Source organism: Lynx rufus, unplaced genomic scaffold, assembly GCF_022079265.1.
Source record: "Lynx rufus isolate CCGP_SWC_20201006 ecotype Redwood Valley unplaced genomic scaffold, mLynRuf1.p SCAF_7, whole genome shotgun sequence".
Classification (NCBI taxonomy): Eukaryota; Metazoa; Chordata; class Mammalia; order Carnivora; family Felidae; genus Lynx; species Lynx rufus.
This window is the reverse complement of record NW_025814889.1, coordinates 103859479-103875021: the sequence shown is the minus strand read 5'-3', so window position 1 is coordinate 103875021 and position 15543 is coordinate 103859479. Positions and strand designations below refer to the sequence as shown.

Here is a 15543-nt window from a genome sequence, read left to right as displayed (position 1 = left end):
AGAAACTCATTTTTTAATATTACGATATCAGGATCCTCGCACATTTTTATATGCAATCTGTCACTCCACATTTAAAATATTACTTCTTGGGTTTACATAAAAAATGAAAGTACTAAGATTATTTACAAAAATACATTCAGTACCACTAACATTTAGATGCAACGTTCCCACTTTGCTTCGGACAGGAATGAACTTCTTTTGAACATGGCACAAAAGGATCGCCGTAATAAAAGTAATATGTTGCACAACTAACCAAACAAAAGCAAAGTAAGGCTGCTAGACCTAAGCCACTCGCGGTTCCAAAAGTAAAAGCCCAAAGCCGGAGGCTTTTTCATGTGAGCGTGCACGACAGTTTCTGAGAAGTTTCTCTGTGAACATGTCTCCTTCCCTTTCATAAACTCGTGGGTCTGAGTTCCTAAATATTAATGTAATGTGACCCCGTCTAAAGGATCAGGCGAAGGAGGGAGGGTGGGATCTTGCCGCTGCGTGGAGAGCATCCCAAACTCCGGCCCCCAGTTACTTCTCCACCACCTCTTCCACGCAGGGGAGTTTGCGTTCCTCTGAGGAAATGCTGTCCACGATGGAAGAAAGGCATCGAAGGCTACTCGAGGCTGACGAGTCCATGCTTGCCCCTCCTGAGCGCAGAAAAAGAGAAACACAAGCATAGCACCCAAGGAGTGAAAGACGAGGCAGCCCCGGGCGCGGCGCGAGGCCGCGCAGGCAGTGCGGGAGGACCCGGTGGCCGCGCGCGAGGAGCTCGCCCCTTGCGGGGTGCGTCCCCGCCCCGCCGAGGCTCCGAGCCCTTTCTACCCTTTCACCCCAGCCCCCCTCCCGGCGTGTTCTCCGGCACAGCCCAGCGCCCTTCTTTTACTTTACCTTCCTTGGCAGTTATCACGAGCCCCCTGGAATGATCCGAAACACTTGGCCACTGGGAGCTGCAGGTGCGCAGGAAATCCGCACCCTCCAGCTGGAGAAAAACCAAGGCCGCAGAAGATTAGGAAAGAAACGTCGGTTCCGGGGAGGGAGTGGGGGAGCGTGGTGGGGGTGTCTCCCCTGCTTCCTCGGGCCGGGTACGAATTTCCTGCCTGTGGCAGGCACCCCGAGTGGACGGGTCACTGGGGGTTCATTCGAGAGGGAGCGGGAGGGGCGGGCGAGGAACGGGAACTGGAACGGAGACCCAGCAGCTGGAGGTTAAGGCCCCAAGGAAAGCGTCTAATCAGCCTTTGCGTTCCCCTGCCCCGGCAGCAGCTGGGCTTACATTCTCTTGCTTGGGTCTGTAGCTGAAGGGGTCCACCCCTAGCTCCTGCATTTTCTCCTGCTGATCCAGCTGATGGAGCAGATCCTGCAGCCGCTCTATGTAGCTGATGGCGCTCCGGAGAATCTCCACCTTGGGCAGCCTCTGGTTGGGGTTGGCCACAGTCCGCCGCTTCAGTGCCTCGAAGGCCTCGTTGATTTTCTTTAGCCGCCTCCTCTCGCGCAGGGTGGCAGCTTTCCGCCGGTCAGTGGGGGCAGATTTTCTTTTGCACGTCTTGCAAGCCCAGATCAGACATTGGCCGGGGCAGTGGGGAGGCTGCAGGCCTGGGGGCGCCAGGACATGTTCCTCTCCGCTGCTGTCGCTCCCAGCTTCCGGGGGCATTTGGTCCTGGCAGGGGGACAAAGTACCATCACTCCCTGGGTACAAAGGAGAGCCCTCTGCCACTTCTAATGGCTGCAAGGTAACATTTTCCCCGTCCAAGTAGAAGAAATAGGAGCCAGTTTCAAAAAGGTCCATCATCATGTTCTCCTCCTTGGCCTCTGACTCGGTCTGAACTGGGTGATGGGCTCAAAAACCCAGAGGAACCACCCAGATGGCATTTAATTAGTGCGGTGACATAAGTCGCCCCAGCTTTATATATAGTAGCTCCTGAAACTCAATCCAACTTTTAGCTGTCAGGGAGCATCAGTCTACCAATGTGATTCCAGCCAGCGCTCTCTAGAATATCTAGTTTGAAAGAAAACTGAGAAGTGTCACCTCCAGGACGATGTGACAATCTGTATGCAGAACAGGTTAAAACAAAATACTAGGAGAGAATCCTACAATTTAAATAAAGCATTGAATGGTTCCATTTAAGATAGTTTAGATGCTAACCTGTTTACAGGACAACTTCAAAACAACTGGGGATTAACACTGCTCCATTCCCCTCCCCCAGGCTCATCTGAATTCTAAGTATAGACCCATGATGAAAGATTTCAAAGGCAATAGCCATTGCTCCAAAATAGCCTGGTTAGTATTTGCAGAGTGGTTCAGCTCTTTTCTCTGTCCTGCCTGTCAAAAAGATGCCATTCCTGTGATTAAAACTATTACAGTCCTTCAAAGGTTATACATGACTTTCAGGCTTCAGCCTCAATAGCAGCAGGTAAATCTCTTTCCTCTCTTTTACTAAGGCTGTAAGATGATTTGGGAGCTGGAGGGGTGGCTGGAGGGTGCTCAGATTCCTTCCTTGGCTATCTTTTTTTGGGGAATTCTGAATTCTGTACCCCTCCATGGTGGAGTAGCGGTACCCATGAGGTAAGGGGTGGGGCATAGGGGTGGGGTTGCAATACATATAATCACTTCTCTTTGAAAACAGTTTTAGTGGAAACAAGACTCACACTATAGCTACTTTGTATTTCAGAATTCTATGTGGCCCCCTCCACTCCAAGGTGCCTCCTTATGGCTCCTGTTCTGCACCCTGTGCTCATAGCTTGTTAGTTTACATTCTTGGTATACATGGACTCCAAATAGGATTGGGATGAGAGAGCACCGAATCCTAACCACTAGGCCAAGAGGCAGCGTCACGATTCAGATGAGAAAGGTGGTGACCAAGGCACAAGCAAGGAAGTAAAACATTTTAATTGCAGCTTGCCATGGTCCAATGCACACAAGTATGGCGGTTGAGAAAGCAGTACAATATAAGGATGGTATTACATGGGTTCTAGATTGGAAAGAAAGCCCTTCAAGTCCTAGCTAAGTTAATTTCTGTTTATGTGTACATAGACAAGTACTAGCTCTTGGTTTCCTCAAGATAGCAGTGGTTGTCTTACAGATTTTTGTTGAGGACTGACTCAAATGATATCATGCATGTGAAGCACATAGCCTTCTATTAGTTGCTTGATGAGCCTTAGTTAGCATTTAAAGCATAAGGCTGTGTACAGGGCTAAGACCATTTTTTATGAAGGCAATAAAGCAGAGCTATCGCAGAGGGTTTTTTTTCCCCCTCTGTTATTATTGCATTCTTTTCTTCTTCTTTCTCTTTCCTTTCCTTTTTCCCTCCCAGAGCTCTGGTAGGACACCCTTCACCTATAAATGGCCTTTGGGATGACAGTCGACCTTGGTTTTGGCCTTTCTAGTCAGTGCCTGAAAAAGTAGATGGAAACATAAGGTCTTCTTATTTTACCCCCAAGCAGGGATAATTATAGGCTATGTTCACTATGACTTCATTCTGTAAATGAAAAGAGTGAAGACAGTACAAGCGATCAATGGTCAGACAATGTAGGAACAAGCTACATTTTTAGTCAAGTCGATTATTCCAGAAGATAATTCTTCATAGTCTCTTCCTGTTGAGTAATAGGCTTGGGGTGTTCCGTTCCGACACTTTTGACTGTTTTTATGTTTTGTTATTATGCAGCTGAATAATTTCCTATCAAGTTTTAGAACCATTTTTAGGATTTTGGAAAGGTAAGAAACCCAGGGAAGAATAAGAAGAAGCCATTATTTTTGTGTGTGACATTTTCTCCTATTTCTAGCAGGGCTGGTTGCTAACATCAGCAGTTAAGATAGCAGATTGGAGGCTCTAACAGGTCAGGGTATAGTCTAACATCCATTATGGAAAATTATCCTCTACTCTTAACCACACTGTATGATGCATCTAATAATGCGAAGGCAATTTGAAAAGTCATATTTAACCAGTAAAAGTATTTAACATTATTGCTAAGATTATTAAGATAACAATAACTAAAATTCATTTATTCAACATTTTTGGGGTACCTACTAACTGCCAGATAGTGTCCTGGGGTAAGCATAAAACAGTAAAAAATGATTCCTTTTCTCATGGAGTTTGAATCTAGAAGGGTGAGTGAAATTGACCAAGATAAAAAATGTGAGAAATAGCCCTCAAATTGGGGTGCACAAGCCTTATGTTATAGTCATTTTAGCTTGGGAATTCTTAGTCAACTCCTACAGTTCAAATTCTCAGTTTTTTTATCCATAAAATTGATAGAGTGACAAAAGACATCATACTCTCAAAGGTAGTGATGAAGTTTTTAAAATTGTGCAATCCCTTAAAAATGTCACATATTCTATAAAAGCACTTTCATTAATGGAATTAGATATAGGCAAAAAATGAGGTAAGAACAATAGCAAATGTAAGGAATTTTGTTGCCTGGATAACGGAAGTGACGTTAAGGTGGCACCATTCACTATTAGTCACTATTGATTTTAATCGGTATCAGATAGATATGGGGGAGTCTGCACATCATGAATCTACCAAAGAATGTGAAAGGGCGCACTTTCCTTTCAATAGGCTCCCAGACAGGGGGTGGCATGTCTTTGTGTGAATGCAAACTTTACTACTGAATTGTTCCTTATTAAATTATAAAGCCCCTTTCCCAACATTCTCTAGGACTCCGGCCAATAAAATTTAGTGTCTTTGTTCACCTTAGTTGAAACAGCCTTTTCCTTCTTTTGTTGTTGTTTTGGGGGCTGGGGGGTGGAGGTGCGAGGAGAGAAAAAGGAAATGCCAGCTTGGGAAATAACCACCCGTTATTAGATTAGGTAATGGGAAAATACGCAATGCTTCCAAACAACTAACTGGTGAACTCTTGGAACTCAAACTGTTTACAGAATATGAGATGCTTGTAATTGCAATTGCATTATTTCCCAGCAGAACTTGGGAGACACGGACCTTGACGAGTGGTCTAAACGGGTTTGTGTAAACCGAAATCCTCCAAACTTAAAATAATGCAAGTACGTTTTTAAAAATTATGGACAAATTAATAGCAATGAGAGAATAATCATATTAAAGATCAATTATTTATCAGGGGCCTAGAGTTCATTCATAATAAAATCTGAAACGAGGCTGGTGATAAAATGGAAAGTTTTCAGTTTACTAGCTCATTATTCTTACTTCATGCTGAATTATTTGTAAACGCATTTTCATCTCCACAAATCTTGACTGTATCCAGTTCTTCTCTGTGAAAAGAAGTGGGAGGGAAAGGATTGTGGGTACTCAGTCAATGGTGGATTTTAGCTATGAGTCTTTGGGAAGGTGGTGTAAGCAATGGAAAAACAACTTTGGAGTGGGCCAGGATCTTAATTCTAGCCATTCTTTTTTTTTTTTTTTTAATGTTTATTTATTTTGGGTGAGCAGGAGCGAAGGGGGAGCAGAGAGAAAGGGAGAGAGAGAGACAATCCCAAACAAGCTCTATGCTGATGGTGCCCAGCCATGTGTAGGTCTCAAACTCAGGAACCATGAGATCATGACCTGAGCCAAAATCGAGAGTTGGATACTTAACTGACTGAACCACCCAGGCACCCCTAGCCATTCTTAATTATATTTTCTGATTCTCGGTTCTGTAAGAGATCAACCAGCATATATAACACACCCATCACAGGCTTGTCACCCTAAAATGAATAATATGTGTTGAGTCCATGATATGGAATATGCACTAAATAAACGTTAATTTCCCCCCATTCCCTAGCCAGTTCATAAAGCCTCTGACAGAAATAGAGTGAGTTAACTGAAACACCTAGATTTGGTGAGGCAGATATTTAGGACGAATTTAGGGATTTGTTTGTGTTAGTGGTATAATGGAAGTGAAACCATTGAACCTTGTACCTCCAGTAGCAGTGTTTTATGTATTCATGCTTCAACACATCTCCAGTTTCCTGGGGGACAGATACTAATTAAAAGATCACGTAAGTGTGTCCCGGGAGCTAGGAACTTTAGAGGAAAGGACTGAGGTTTAAGCTAGTGCACAACAATGAAGAGTCTATCATGAACTGGAAGCTCGAGAAAGGATGGTTTAGGGATGGAGTCCCTGAGATGTGGGGTCGCTATTTCTAGGGAGCCTGTCGAAGATTTTTAGCAACCCTGTGGCTTGGGATGGTGGCGATAGTAGGAGGAAGCTTAAGGAAGTAACAGCCAGAGATGAGGGTTTGTTCAGAAACTGAAGAGATTTTCGTGGGTCGCATCTAAGGAATTTGGCTAGGTTGTGGCATAGTTGGGTTCGAAGAAAGCTGTTTCAGTCATAGCTGAGAGAGTAGGACTGAGAGCCAGACGGAAAATGGTTATACCTTCTCAGCAGTGAAAAGAGAAAGAAGAGAGAGAAAGGGACAGAAGACAGGAGGGGGGCGGGGAAGGAGCGAAACAGAAGGAACAAAACTCAGGTCCAGCCTGCCCGCAGAAGAGGCGACTAGCATGGCCCGTGAGTGGCCTAAAAAGTAGAAGGTGAAGGAAAGGCCCGCTGACTGAAAGGGAAAATTCAGAAGAGGCAGATTAATGCTTTAAACTGGTGGCAGCTAAGTAAGTAACATGAACCCCTGCACCTGTAATTTACCTAATCTGCAAGCAGTTTGTGCCCAGAGATGCCCCAACACTGTGGTAAAAATAGTTTTGCACTTAGACTCGACAGAACATTCGAGTCACTTCAGAGAACGCGGGGGAGGGGCGTGAATCACGCAGAGGAACAGGAAAGGCTGTCAGATCCTGCGCAGTCCCCAGAGGGCGGCAGCGACAGGTTCTGCCGAGAAAGGGGCGGGGCCTGTGCTCGGGAGGACTGTGGGTTCGAGGCCTGCTGTGGGGCTGCAGTTTTAAAACAGCTAAGAAAGGGGTCTACGATAAGCCAGGGAGGAACCAGAGAGGCTGCCATTCAGATCCGTTAAAAGATACATTTTCTCCTCCTTGCTCTCACCCCGGATTCCCTTCCATTTGGGAGTAGAACACAACTTCCACAAAACTTGTGCTCAGTTCGTGCACTCGCCGAAAATGGTGCCTACGGAGGCTGCTGCTCTTTTATTTTCTAGGCCGTGGCTTCCATAAAAAGAGACAATGAATGCTCCTCTACCTGAGAAACACTCATTCTTTGGTGCTTACAAAAAGGAAGTTTTCTTCGTAATTTTATTCTCTCCATTATTTTTCATTTAGATTTATGAATTTGGCAGCAACATTCATGAACCGTTGGAATCTTTCCAGGTTAAACAATGCTTCCTGGTGGGTCACCAACTGGTGTAGGTTTGCTTAGGATGGGAACCCAGGGACCCTGGCTTTCAGTGCTAACACTGGGAAAATCCCGTGCAAATCAGAAGGAATCGGTCACCATACATCCCAGAAAAGTAGGATAGGTGCCTACAAATATCTGTTCATAAATAAAACAACAGAGTGCAGGATATATAAAGTAGACTTTTTTTTTCCAATTATGATGGTTACAAATATGAGGTTTGACTTCAGATCCAAATTCTAGGCCCAGCTCTGCCACTTGCTAATATTTGACCGTGGGCAAATTATATAACTTCTCTAAGTCTCAATAACTAGTCCATGAAGTGGAAATAATATCACCTTGTAAGGTTGTTTTAAAGATGAAAACAAGTCAACGAAACAATATACAGTGTCTAGCACATAGTAGAAGTCTCTACAAGTCAGTATTACATTACTTAGCTTTTGATTGAAGAAAAGAAAAAAAAATCATCCACCTACGCATCACCTTAATAAGTCACACTCTGCTTTGTTTTCTACACGCCCCAAAATTTCATAGAACGTAATATTACATAATGTAAATGTACTGAATAATTTTAAAAATATAATACAATATCATATAGCTTGCCTTTTTTACTTAAAATATTCCATGAACGTTTACATGATACTACATACAGCTGCTGTTTAAAATGTCTAAGATACATGGAGTAACTTTTCAGTGTTGCTTACATCTTTTAAAACTGAAATGAATTGTGCTATTTAGATGATCCAAATCATAGTAGGCTCTGGTGTTACTAGTTTTGCTAAGCTAAACAGATGTCTCTAGTGTAGAATAGTTGGCCAAGGATTTTGTTACTGTCCTCCAACTGGCTGGTTATGACATATTGTCCAAAATAGTTGGTACTTTAATGTCTATGTCAGAGCCTCCTGTGACAAATAGTCACCACTGTACAAACACATTTATTCCATAAAGTTTTTCTACCGGTTTAGGGGAAAAAAAAGTTGTTTAACCAGCCATACACACACATTTCACACTTTTTGAGAAGCTCAGACATTTTTGCCTTCTGCCAATCCGTGCTAATTTTTAGAATAGTGATAAAAGCACACCAAAAATCATAATATGTTTAAATTGCATCTTATCTGGAGCTTTTTAAGTACAGAAATTACATGTTCAGTGTGTCACTGGTCACATAAAAATTATGTTAAGTTTTATCTTCCTTGATTTCATGACCTAGGCTAGATGTTATGACTGGAAAAGACTTTGCTATGTAATTTCACAGTAAAAGTTTACCCATTTTATTTAAACCATGTAAATTAATTTTTTTATTTTTTATATCTAAGTATAAACTGCCATGAGATTTAAGCTATTCAACAATATAATGTTTGAGAATTGGTACTTTTAGAGTGTAGACTAAAAAGGAGTTTTATATTATATTTTGTAAAGTCGTAGCCATTATTCAACTCTGAAAAAAAAAAAGTGGCAGGCCCTGTGTTGAAGTGCTTTACGTGAATGATCTCATTACATCCTCACAGTGTTTTACCAAGCATGTTATACAATTATCTTATTTTAAAGAAGGAGAAACCAAAGCAAAGAGAAATTAATCTACTTGCTCATGACCACATGGTTATAAACTAATCCTGGTTCTTATACCAATGATTTATATAATCAAAAAGAAGTTCTTATTCTGAGCCCCCTTACAGTGACCAATAAAAGCCCCCTTACAGTGGGAAAAAAAAAAATCTAGGGGCAAACTAACTTAGAGGACCTTTGAGTGTTTATTTGGCAACCTGCAGGGAACTTCCGTTTTTCTAGTAGAGTGGCCAAAAGAGGCAGTGTTGATAGCTCCTGCCTGAGATTTGGACCTGTGTTCTGTCCCATTGGGAAATAATGATGCAATTGTATTTTCCATGTACAGGCAGCCTGTCGCAGAGGTCACATACCTGATGCTCCAAATCCAATGTCTATTTCATTATTTAAAAATATACAGTAAGAAGCAAAGGGAAAAAGATAGCAGCTTGGCACCCTCAGGATAGGGTAAAAATAGGGTGGAAAGACCATACTAGCCAAGTCCTGAATTACACAGTGCTGTGTCCTGCCTTTCTCCTCCTTCAATCTGCTCACTTACAGTAGTTACAAAGACTATAATTGAGAGAGAGCAAGAGATTGCAGCAAATGAAGGTGACTGGAACCAATACGTGGATGCTCCTTGGACCTCGTCAAAAGCTCTAGCTCACCTATAATCGACTGAGTGGCCATGACTTTAATCTGTGTGGGCCAAACTGGATTTCACCCGTGAATGCTCAGTGTAAGGCCTCCTGAATATTTGATGTCTTAGACATATTTGGTTATTGATTTTTGATTGATTTGGTTATTGACTGCCCCGCCATCCCTTCCTATGTTCACAAGCATAGGCTACCCTAGCTTTATCTGTGTCTACTTTGTTTTCCAAGCCATTTGCTTTTATATTTAATTTCATCTATTCTTGTTTCTCCTCTTATACTCACTGTATGGTAGGATTGAATATTCTTAAGCAACAGCAAATGTACATTATATTTCAGAATAACTTTTTTATGTGCTTTCCACTAGAACTGCTATTGCTTCATAAGTTTTCATTGTTTACCTAACTTCTTTTAATTCTTTTACACAAATCTGTCTTTATAAAGGTTTAATAATATCATCTCATTTCTATTTGCCTCTGTCCATTCCTTGTTCTTCGCTTCTTTTTAAAGTTGTTATTTTACCTATTTACAGTCCCACACCAAATCCTATATCCCACATATGGTTCTACCTTCTGGAAAGAATCTATCACTTACTACCATATGTCTTAAATTTCTAGATCTCATATTAAGTTACAAAAATTGATATGATTAACTATTTAGGAACAGATTCAAGTTTATTTTACCACTTCTGATTCCATATTTATTACATATTTAACATTTTTCAAGATGATTTTCCCTTTTTAAAGTATATCCTTTCAAATGTTTTTTAATTAACAGACTATTATTTTTATTTTCTCAGAACTTTTTATTTTTTAGTTATCTCTACACCCAACATGGGGCTTGAACTCACAATCCAAGATCAAGAGTCACATCCTCTGATGACTGAGCCAGCCAGGCGCCCCAATTAGCAGACTTTTAGATTTACAGAAATATTAAGCAAAAAATTCAGAGAGTTCCCATAAACTCACTTAGTTCCACCCTACAGTAAATGTTTTTTTTTAATTTCCCTTTATTCTCATTCTCTTTTTCTACCTTTTCCTTAATAAGCCTTTATTCTGTACACAATTTTATATTAAACTTAGAGATCTATATAATACTTGTCTTCACAGTGTTTGTTTTGGTATATTTGTTTTATTAATGTGAGTTACACTGAAGTTTAAGAGATTATTTTACGTAAGTGATTTATAAAGAAAGCCTTTATTAAGAAATCCTATTATATAATGTCTTCCTAAAATAGGGAAGGAATATACTTCATATTTTCAATCACTATTAATTACACTTTTGGTCAAATTTAATAACCAGGAAAATGTTTATTTTTATTATTATTCATTTATTGACAGAATAGAGAAAATTTAGTTTTCAGTGGGTTTGCTACTCAAAAAGGCTAAAACTTAAAAATTTGAATTCCAAATATTTTTAAACTCATTTAGAAATCAGAGAATTTGGGCTTGAAAGAGTCTTTTTCTCTCTCAAAAATAATGGGCACATTTTGGTCCAAGAATCATATCGCTGAGAGTAGAATTTCTTTCTAAATTTGTTTCCAAGAAAACAGACGATCATATGCTGTTGGCGATCAAAAAAATAAGATGCTTACATAGTGCGTAATAAAACATTCTTTTCTGCTCAGTGCAGGCTGTGACAAGCATGACTTCCATGATGGATATTTTGGTAAAGTTCGATGTTCTTTTCATACAAACAAGGGCTCTATTAACATGGTTTCCTCAACTCCACTTCTCACTTCCAAATCCTCTAGGAATTGACACCAACTGTCCATTTTGACACTTGTTCATTAATTTCCTTTCTATAGAACTATTCTCTTTGCTCAGCTGTTGGAGCAATTTAAGGTTTTACAAACTCTTCTGATAAGGCTTTTTTGTGGAACATTCTTTCTGTGTCCAGAAGACAGTCTAACACCAGAGCCCAAAAGTATGTCACTGAGTCATTAGCGCAGGCTGCTACGTGTTCCATTACCCCACTCTTGCAGAGGGAAACTTTAGCTTGACCTCTTATATAATGGAAAGAGAAAAATCAATTTGTATTCTCTACCAAGACTTAATGTCTGACGCTCAGTAACTGGTGGTGGTAAATCCGGGCTAAGGCTTCCTTCCACACACCTGACCACAGTGGATCCAGTAGATCCCTAGCTACACACTGCTTACAGAAAATCTTTTTGGTCCCTCCGATTGAGGTGTGTGTGCACACAGTATGGGAGGGAGGTCATTTTCACAGCCATGACTGGAAGCACTAACAGATCCTAAGAACAGAGGATGATTGTTGTACCTCTTTGTGAAATATGGTCAACGTTTTTAATTTTTATTCATGATTGGGAAACTCCAGCTCTTTGGGGATTAAAGGGTATAAAAATGAATAACATGAGGCATGGCTGTAGAGGAGTATAACATTTGTTTTGTCGTAAAATGAAGTTGGACCGTGCACAGGGGTGTTACTTTTCCATGGCACAACAAGCTCTTTCCTTTTGTGTCAGTTTTTGTTTTAGGTTAGTGAGAAACAGCACATCAGGAAGAAAGGGTGCAAGAACGCAGGGTTGCTTTGCACTTTACCGATCTGTTGTGCTGTTCTCAGAAATGTTTGTCTTTGAAGTTGCCAAAAGGTGGCAATTTTTTGAGGTTGCTCTGCTGAAAAATAAGTGTAATAAGTGATATTGGATTGGTTTTATATTGTTTTACCATTTTATTCAGATCAGTGTGGTTTAGTCTTTTAGATTTTTGTATTATGTTATATAAATGTAATAGCACAAAGAACATGTGCTACTTTTTTTAAAAGAACTAAGTAATTTCAAGATATTAATTCTTTCATGTTCTATATATGATTCTAAGATAGCTAGACTTCTTATGTTTCCAAATTTATTTTTGCTTCTTTGAGGGTTTGGTATTTTATATAGCTTTCTAAAACTCCCATAGCAGATTTTTTTCTTTAATCTTATCCATTTCAATTCACCAAAAAGCTTATTTTTTTTCTGACTTTGAAGAAAATCCCAGTCTTCTCAATGGAGTAAGTTATCTTTTGAAGATTAAAGTGATGATTAAAATCAGCTTTTGGACATATGATAATACTATAATACTATTTTTGGCAGTGGTGTGTTACTTAAGAGTTTTATAAATACATTATCTTAGCAATAACCTCAGCCACAGGAAAAAAAAAATGAAGCACGATCTTAGAAGATCTTATAAGATTAGTGTGAGATTTCCTTAGGGGGCAGTAATTTAGCGCTACCTTTAGAAGTGGGCACCAAGACTTTTCTGGGGCTCTGGGGCTTTTCATAGTCTATCTAAAGAAAAGGCAAATAATGGAGACAGAGGAGGGGAGAGAGGGGGAGAGGCGGGAAAGAAAAGAGAGAGAAGGGAGAGGGAAAGGAAAGGCTACAAGGGGAAGAATAGGGTTGTGAAATCATTCTGGGTTCAGAACTGAGAACTAGACTTCTGTCAAAATCAGCTTTTTAAAAAATCATGATGTTTTGAAAATCAAGACATGTTTGGAATTATTTTAAATGCTTAGCACTACTGGATTAACACAAAAGGCTTTAGGGTAGAGCGCGTTTTTTAATGGTATGCCTCCTTGGGAATAAAATTTGGTGAAAAAGCACACAGGAAGTTTGGAAGCACTTATCTTTTCTCCTATGTTCCTGCCTCAGAGTTGATGATTGCAAGGAAGTAATCACAAGAAAACTATTTGTAGAATGTGGACCAGCAAACTATACCCATTTTTCACAACTGTTTCTTTCCACGTCTCATGTTGATTATAATATCCATCTCTATAATTATTCATAACCAAGCACTTATCGCATTGCCCTGTAGTGCTTATTTGTTCATATCACCCACTCTAAAGGACAGGACTGAGTAACCATCAGTGCTTGGAAAAGTACCTGGGGAGGAACAGGTACTATGTAATCTTTGCTGAGTGAATTAACAAGAATGATAATTGTCAAAACCCTCATCATCTTTTCTGAAATGAACTGGCACTTTCTTCATTAGATACTGGTTTCTATTTTTGTTTCAACTTGGGATTTGTTTACTCGTGCTTTGTCCAAAATGCATGTATCTTCATCAGTGCAAGATATAATGAACATCTGCTGTCTTTGGAAAGGGTTATCTGACCTTTGTTTTGGTAGAAGTTCCCAGAAACTTTATGGGACCAGAAACTCCCTTACTCAAAACAACATTTTATAGCAAAACTCCTCTTTTTGTAGGTGAAATTGCTAAGCCACCGATACTAAGTGTAAGTAATGAATTGCTAAATCTGGCTGTCACAACTAAATTGAGTAGAGAATTTGAGTTCAGGCACGCATGCCATGTTTATAAGAGAGTATGACTGTTTACTGGCTGTTGATTTTAAAATTGGTGGGTCGCTTGTTCCTGGTCACCCAGCTCCCAAATGCCTGGCCACCCCTGTTGTTCCTGGCCTCTATGTCAACAAGAGTCACTATTTCACCCAACTGGCCCCACTAGAGTGAGAGCCTTAGGGTTTGTGTTTACCTTACACCCAGTCACTCCCCAGGACACTCTCAAGAAGCTAGTCTATGTTGCCATCTATTCGTCTGGTTCAGAGTTTCCTGGGTGCCTGAAGGTGGTTATAGCAGTATGGAACTCGGCATGGAGAACTGTAATCTTAAACTGCCCTCTTTGAATCCTTTCGTTTTTTTCTTCATAAAGCCTTGGCTTTACAGTAATAAAATTATGTTTTAATTTATCATAAAAGAACTTAATTTTGTAAAACATTTTTTAGTCCAGTAAATCCTCATTAAAAAAAAAAAAAGGTATCTTTCATGTTACATACTGGGTAGCCTGTTTATAAAAAGGCCTTTGAAATAAAGACAGTAGACTATGTAAGGCACTTATTGAAATAACCAGGCCTCAAGGTTTATTTTAAGAAATCGTCTTGGTATTAATTGCATCAGAATCCCTAGGGAGCTTGTTAAAATTTGGATTCCCATGAACCACTGCGGCCCAACTGAAGTAGAATATTTCTGTAAATGCTAATAGAGTTGCTATTGGAATTAAATGTGTCTAGTCCAGTGGTTTTTAATCTTTTCTGAGCATTAGATCATCTAGGAAGTTTGAAAAACACCAGGTGATTTTAACGCACAGTCAAGGTTGAGAACCCCTGAACTAACACAATGCCCAGTACGTATTAGATGCTCAGTAATTGACAGATACACTTGTTAGATAAATAAAAGCTAGTGACTAATGAAAAACCCATCTCTAATTTTAATTTACTAAATGAAAGGAAAGTCAGTGAAATCTCCCATATATATATTTACTTCAAATAAGACTAGATCTTGGCTGTTAGTGAACACATATATCCCCATAATACATACAGTTAAATGTTTTTACATTAGGTAAGAATAAATATCATTTAAATTATTAATAGATTAGTAACTTTAAATAATGCAACCCCTTTTCTTCAGTAAAGTTCTACTTTTAAACAATGGATTCTAGAATACAATGTCAGGAAGTAATAGAACCATAATTCAATTACTGAAAAATCTAAATTTTCACATGGTAATAAAGAAATGATGATAAACATCTATATATATTGCTTACCTACTGTGAGATTTTTCAAATTATCATTTAAAATTAACATTTCTTTAGAGATATTAAGTGTTTTTTTTTACAATATCTCTAAGAGTTCAAGTCTTCACATTGTACATTTAAAATGAAAACAAACATAGTAAAAAATGTTAGGATGAATCACCAGTCTCTATGTATTGTTTCTTGTATATAGAATTCTTTATTGGAATTAAATTTGAATAAACCTCTCTTAAATTGTGATTTTTTTCCTTTAAAAGTTCACACAATGGCACTTTTTGTGGTATATAATCACCTAACCTTGTTATACTATTAAAACTATGAGAGGGGCGCCTGGGTGGCTCAGTTGGTTAAGCGTCTAAGAGTCTGACTTCGGCTCAGATCACGATCTCACGGTTTGTGAGTTGGAGCCCTGCATTGGGCTCTCTGCTGTCAGCACAGAGCCTGCTTCGGATCCTCTGTCTCTCACTCTCTGCCTCTCCCCTGCTTGCTCTCTCCTTCTCTCTCAAAAAAATAAAAATTTATTAAAAAAAAATAAGACAGTAAGTTCCTGTTTATAGAGTTAG

The 15543-nt window shown here is 39.6% G+C and overlaps 1 protein-coding gene across 1 annotated transcript; it reads right to left on the bottom strand.

The window, feature by feature from the left end:
• Positions 1–516: 516 nt before the first annotated feature.
• On the bottom strand, positions 517–1777 carry MYF6 (myogenic factor 6). The gene is made up of 3 exons (XM_047064903.1): positions 1259–1777; positions 877–967; positions 517–635 (listed from the first exon to the last, which is right to left on the bottom strand). Exons 1-3 carry the CDS (start codon positions 1775–1777, stop codon positions 517–519), a joined length of 729 nt encoding a protein of 242 aa, XP_046920859.1.
• Between the last annotated feature and the right edge of the window lie 13766 nt (positions 1778–15543).

Excerpts from the sequence above, each read along its gene's own strand:
- MYF6 (XM_047064903.1), bottom strand. The coding sequence starts at position 1,777 with ATGATGATGGACCTTTTTGAAACTGGCTCCTATTTCTTCTACTTGGAC. Across the intron at positions 968-1,258 it reads ACAGACCCAAGCAAGAGAAT|CTGGAGGGTGCGGATTTCCT; the intron begins GTAAGCCCAGCT and ends GTTTTTCTCCAG. Across the intron at positions 636-876 it reads CGTGATAACTGCCAAGGAAG|GAGGGGCAAGCATGGACTCG; the intron begins GTAAAGTAAAAG and ends TTCTGCGCTCAG.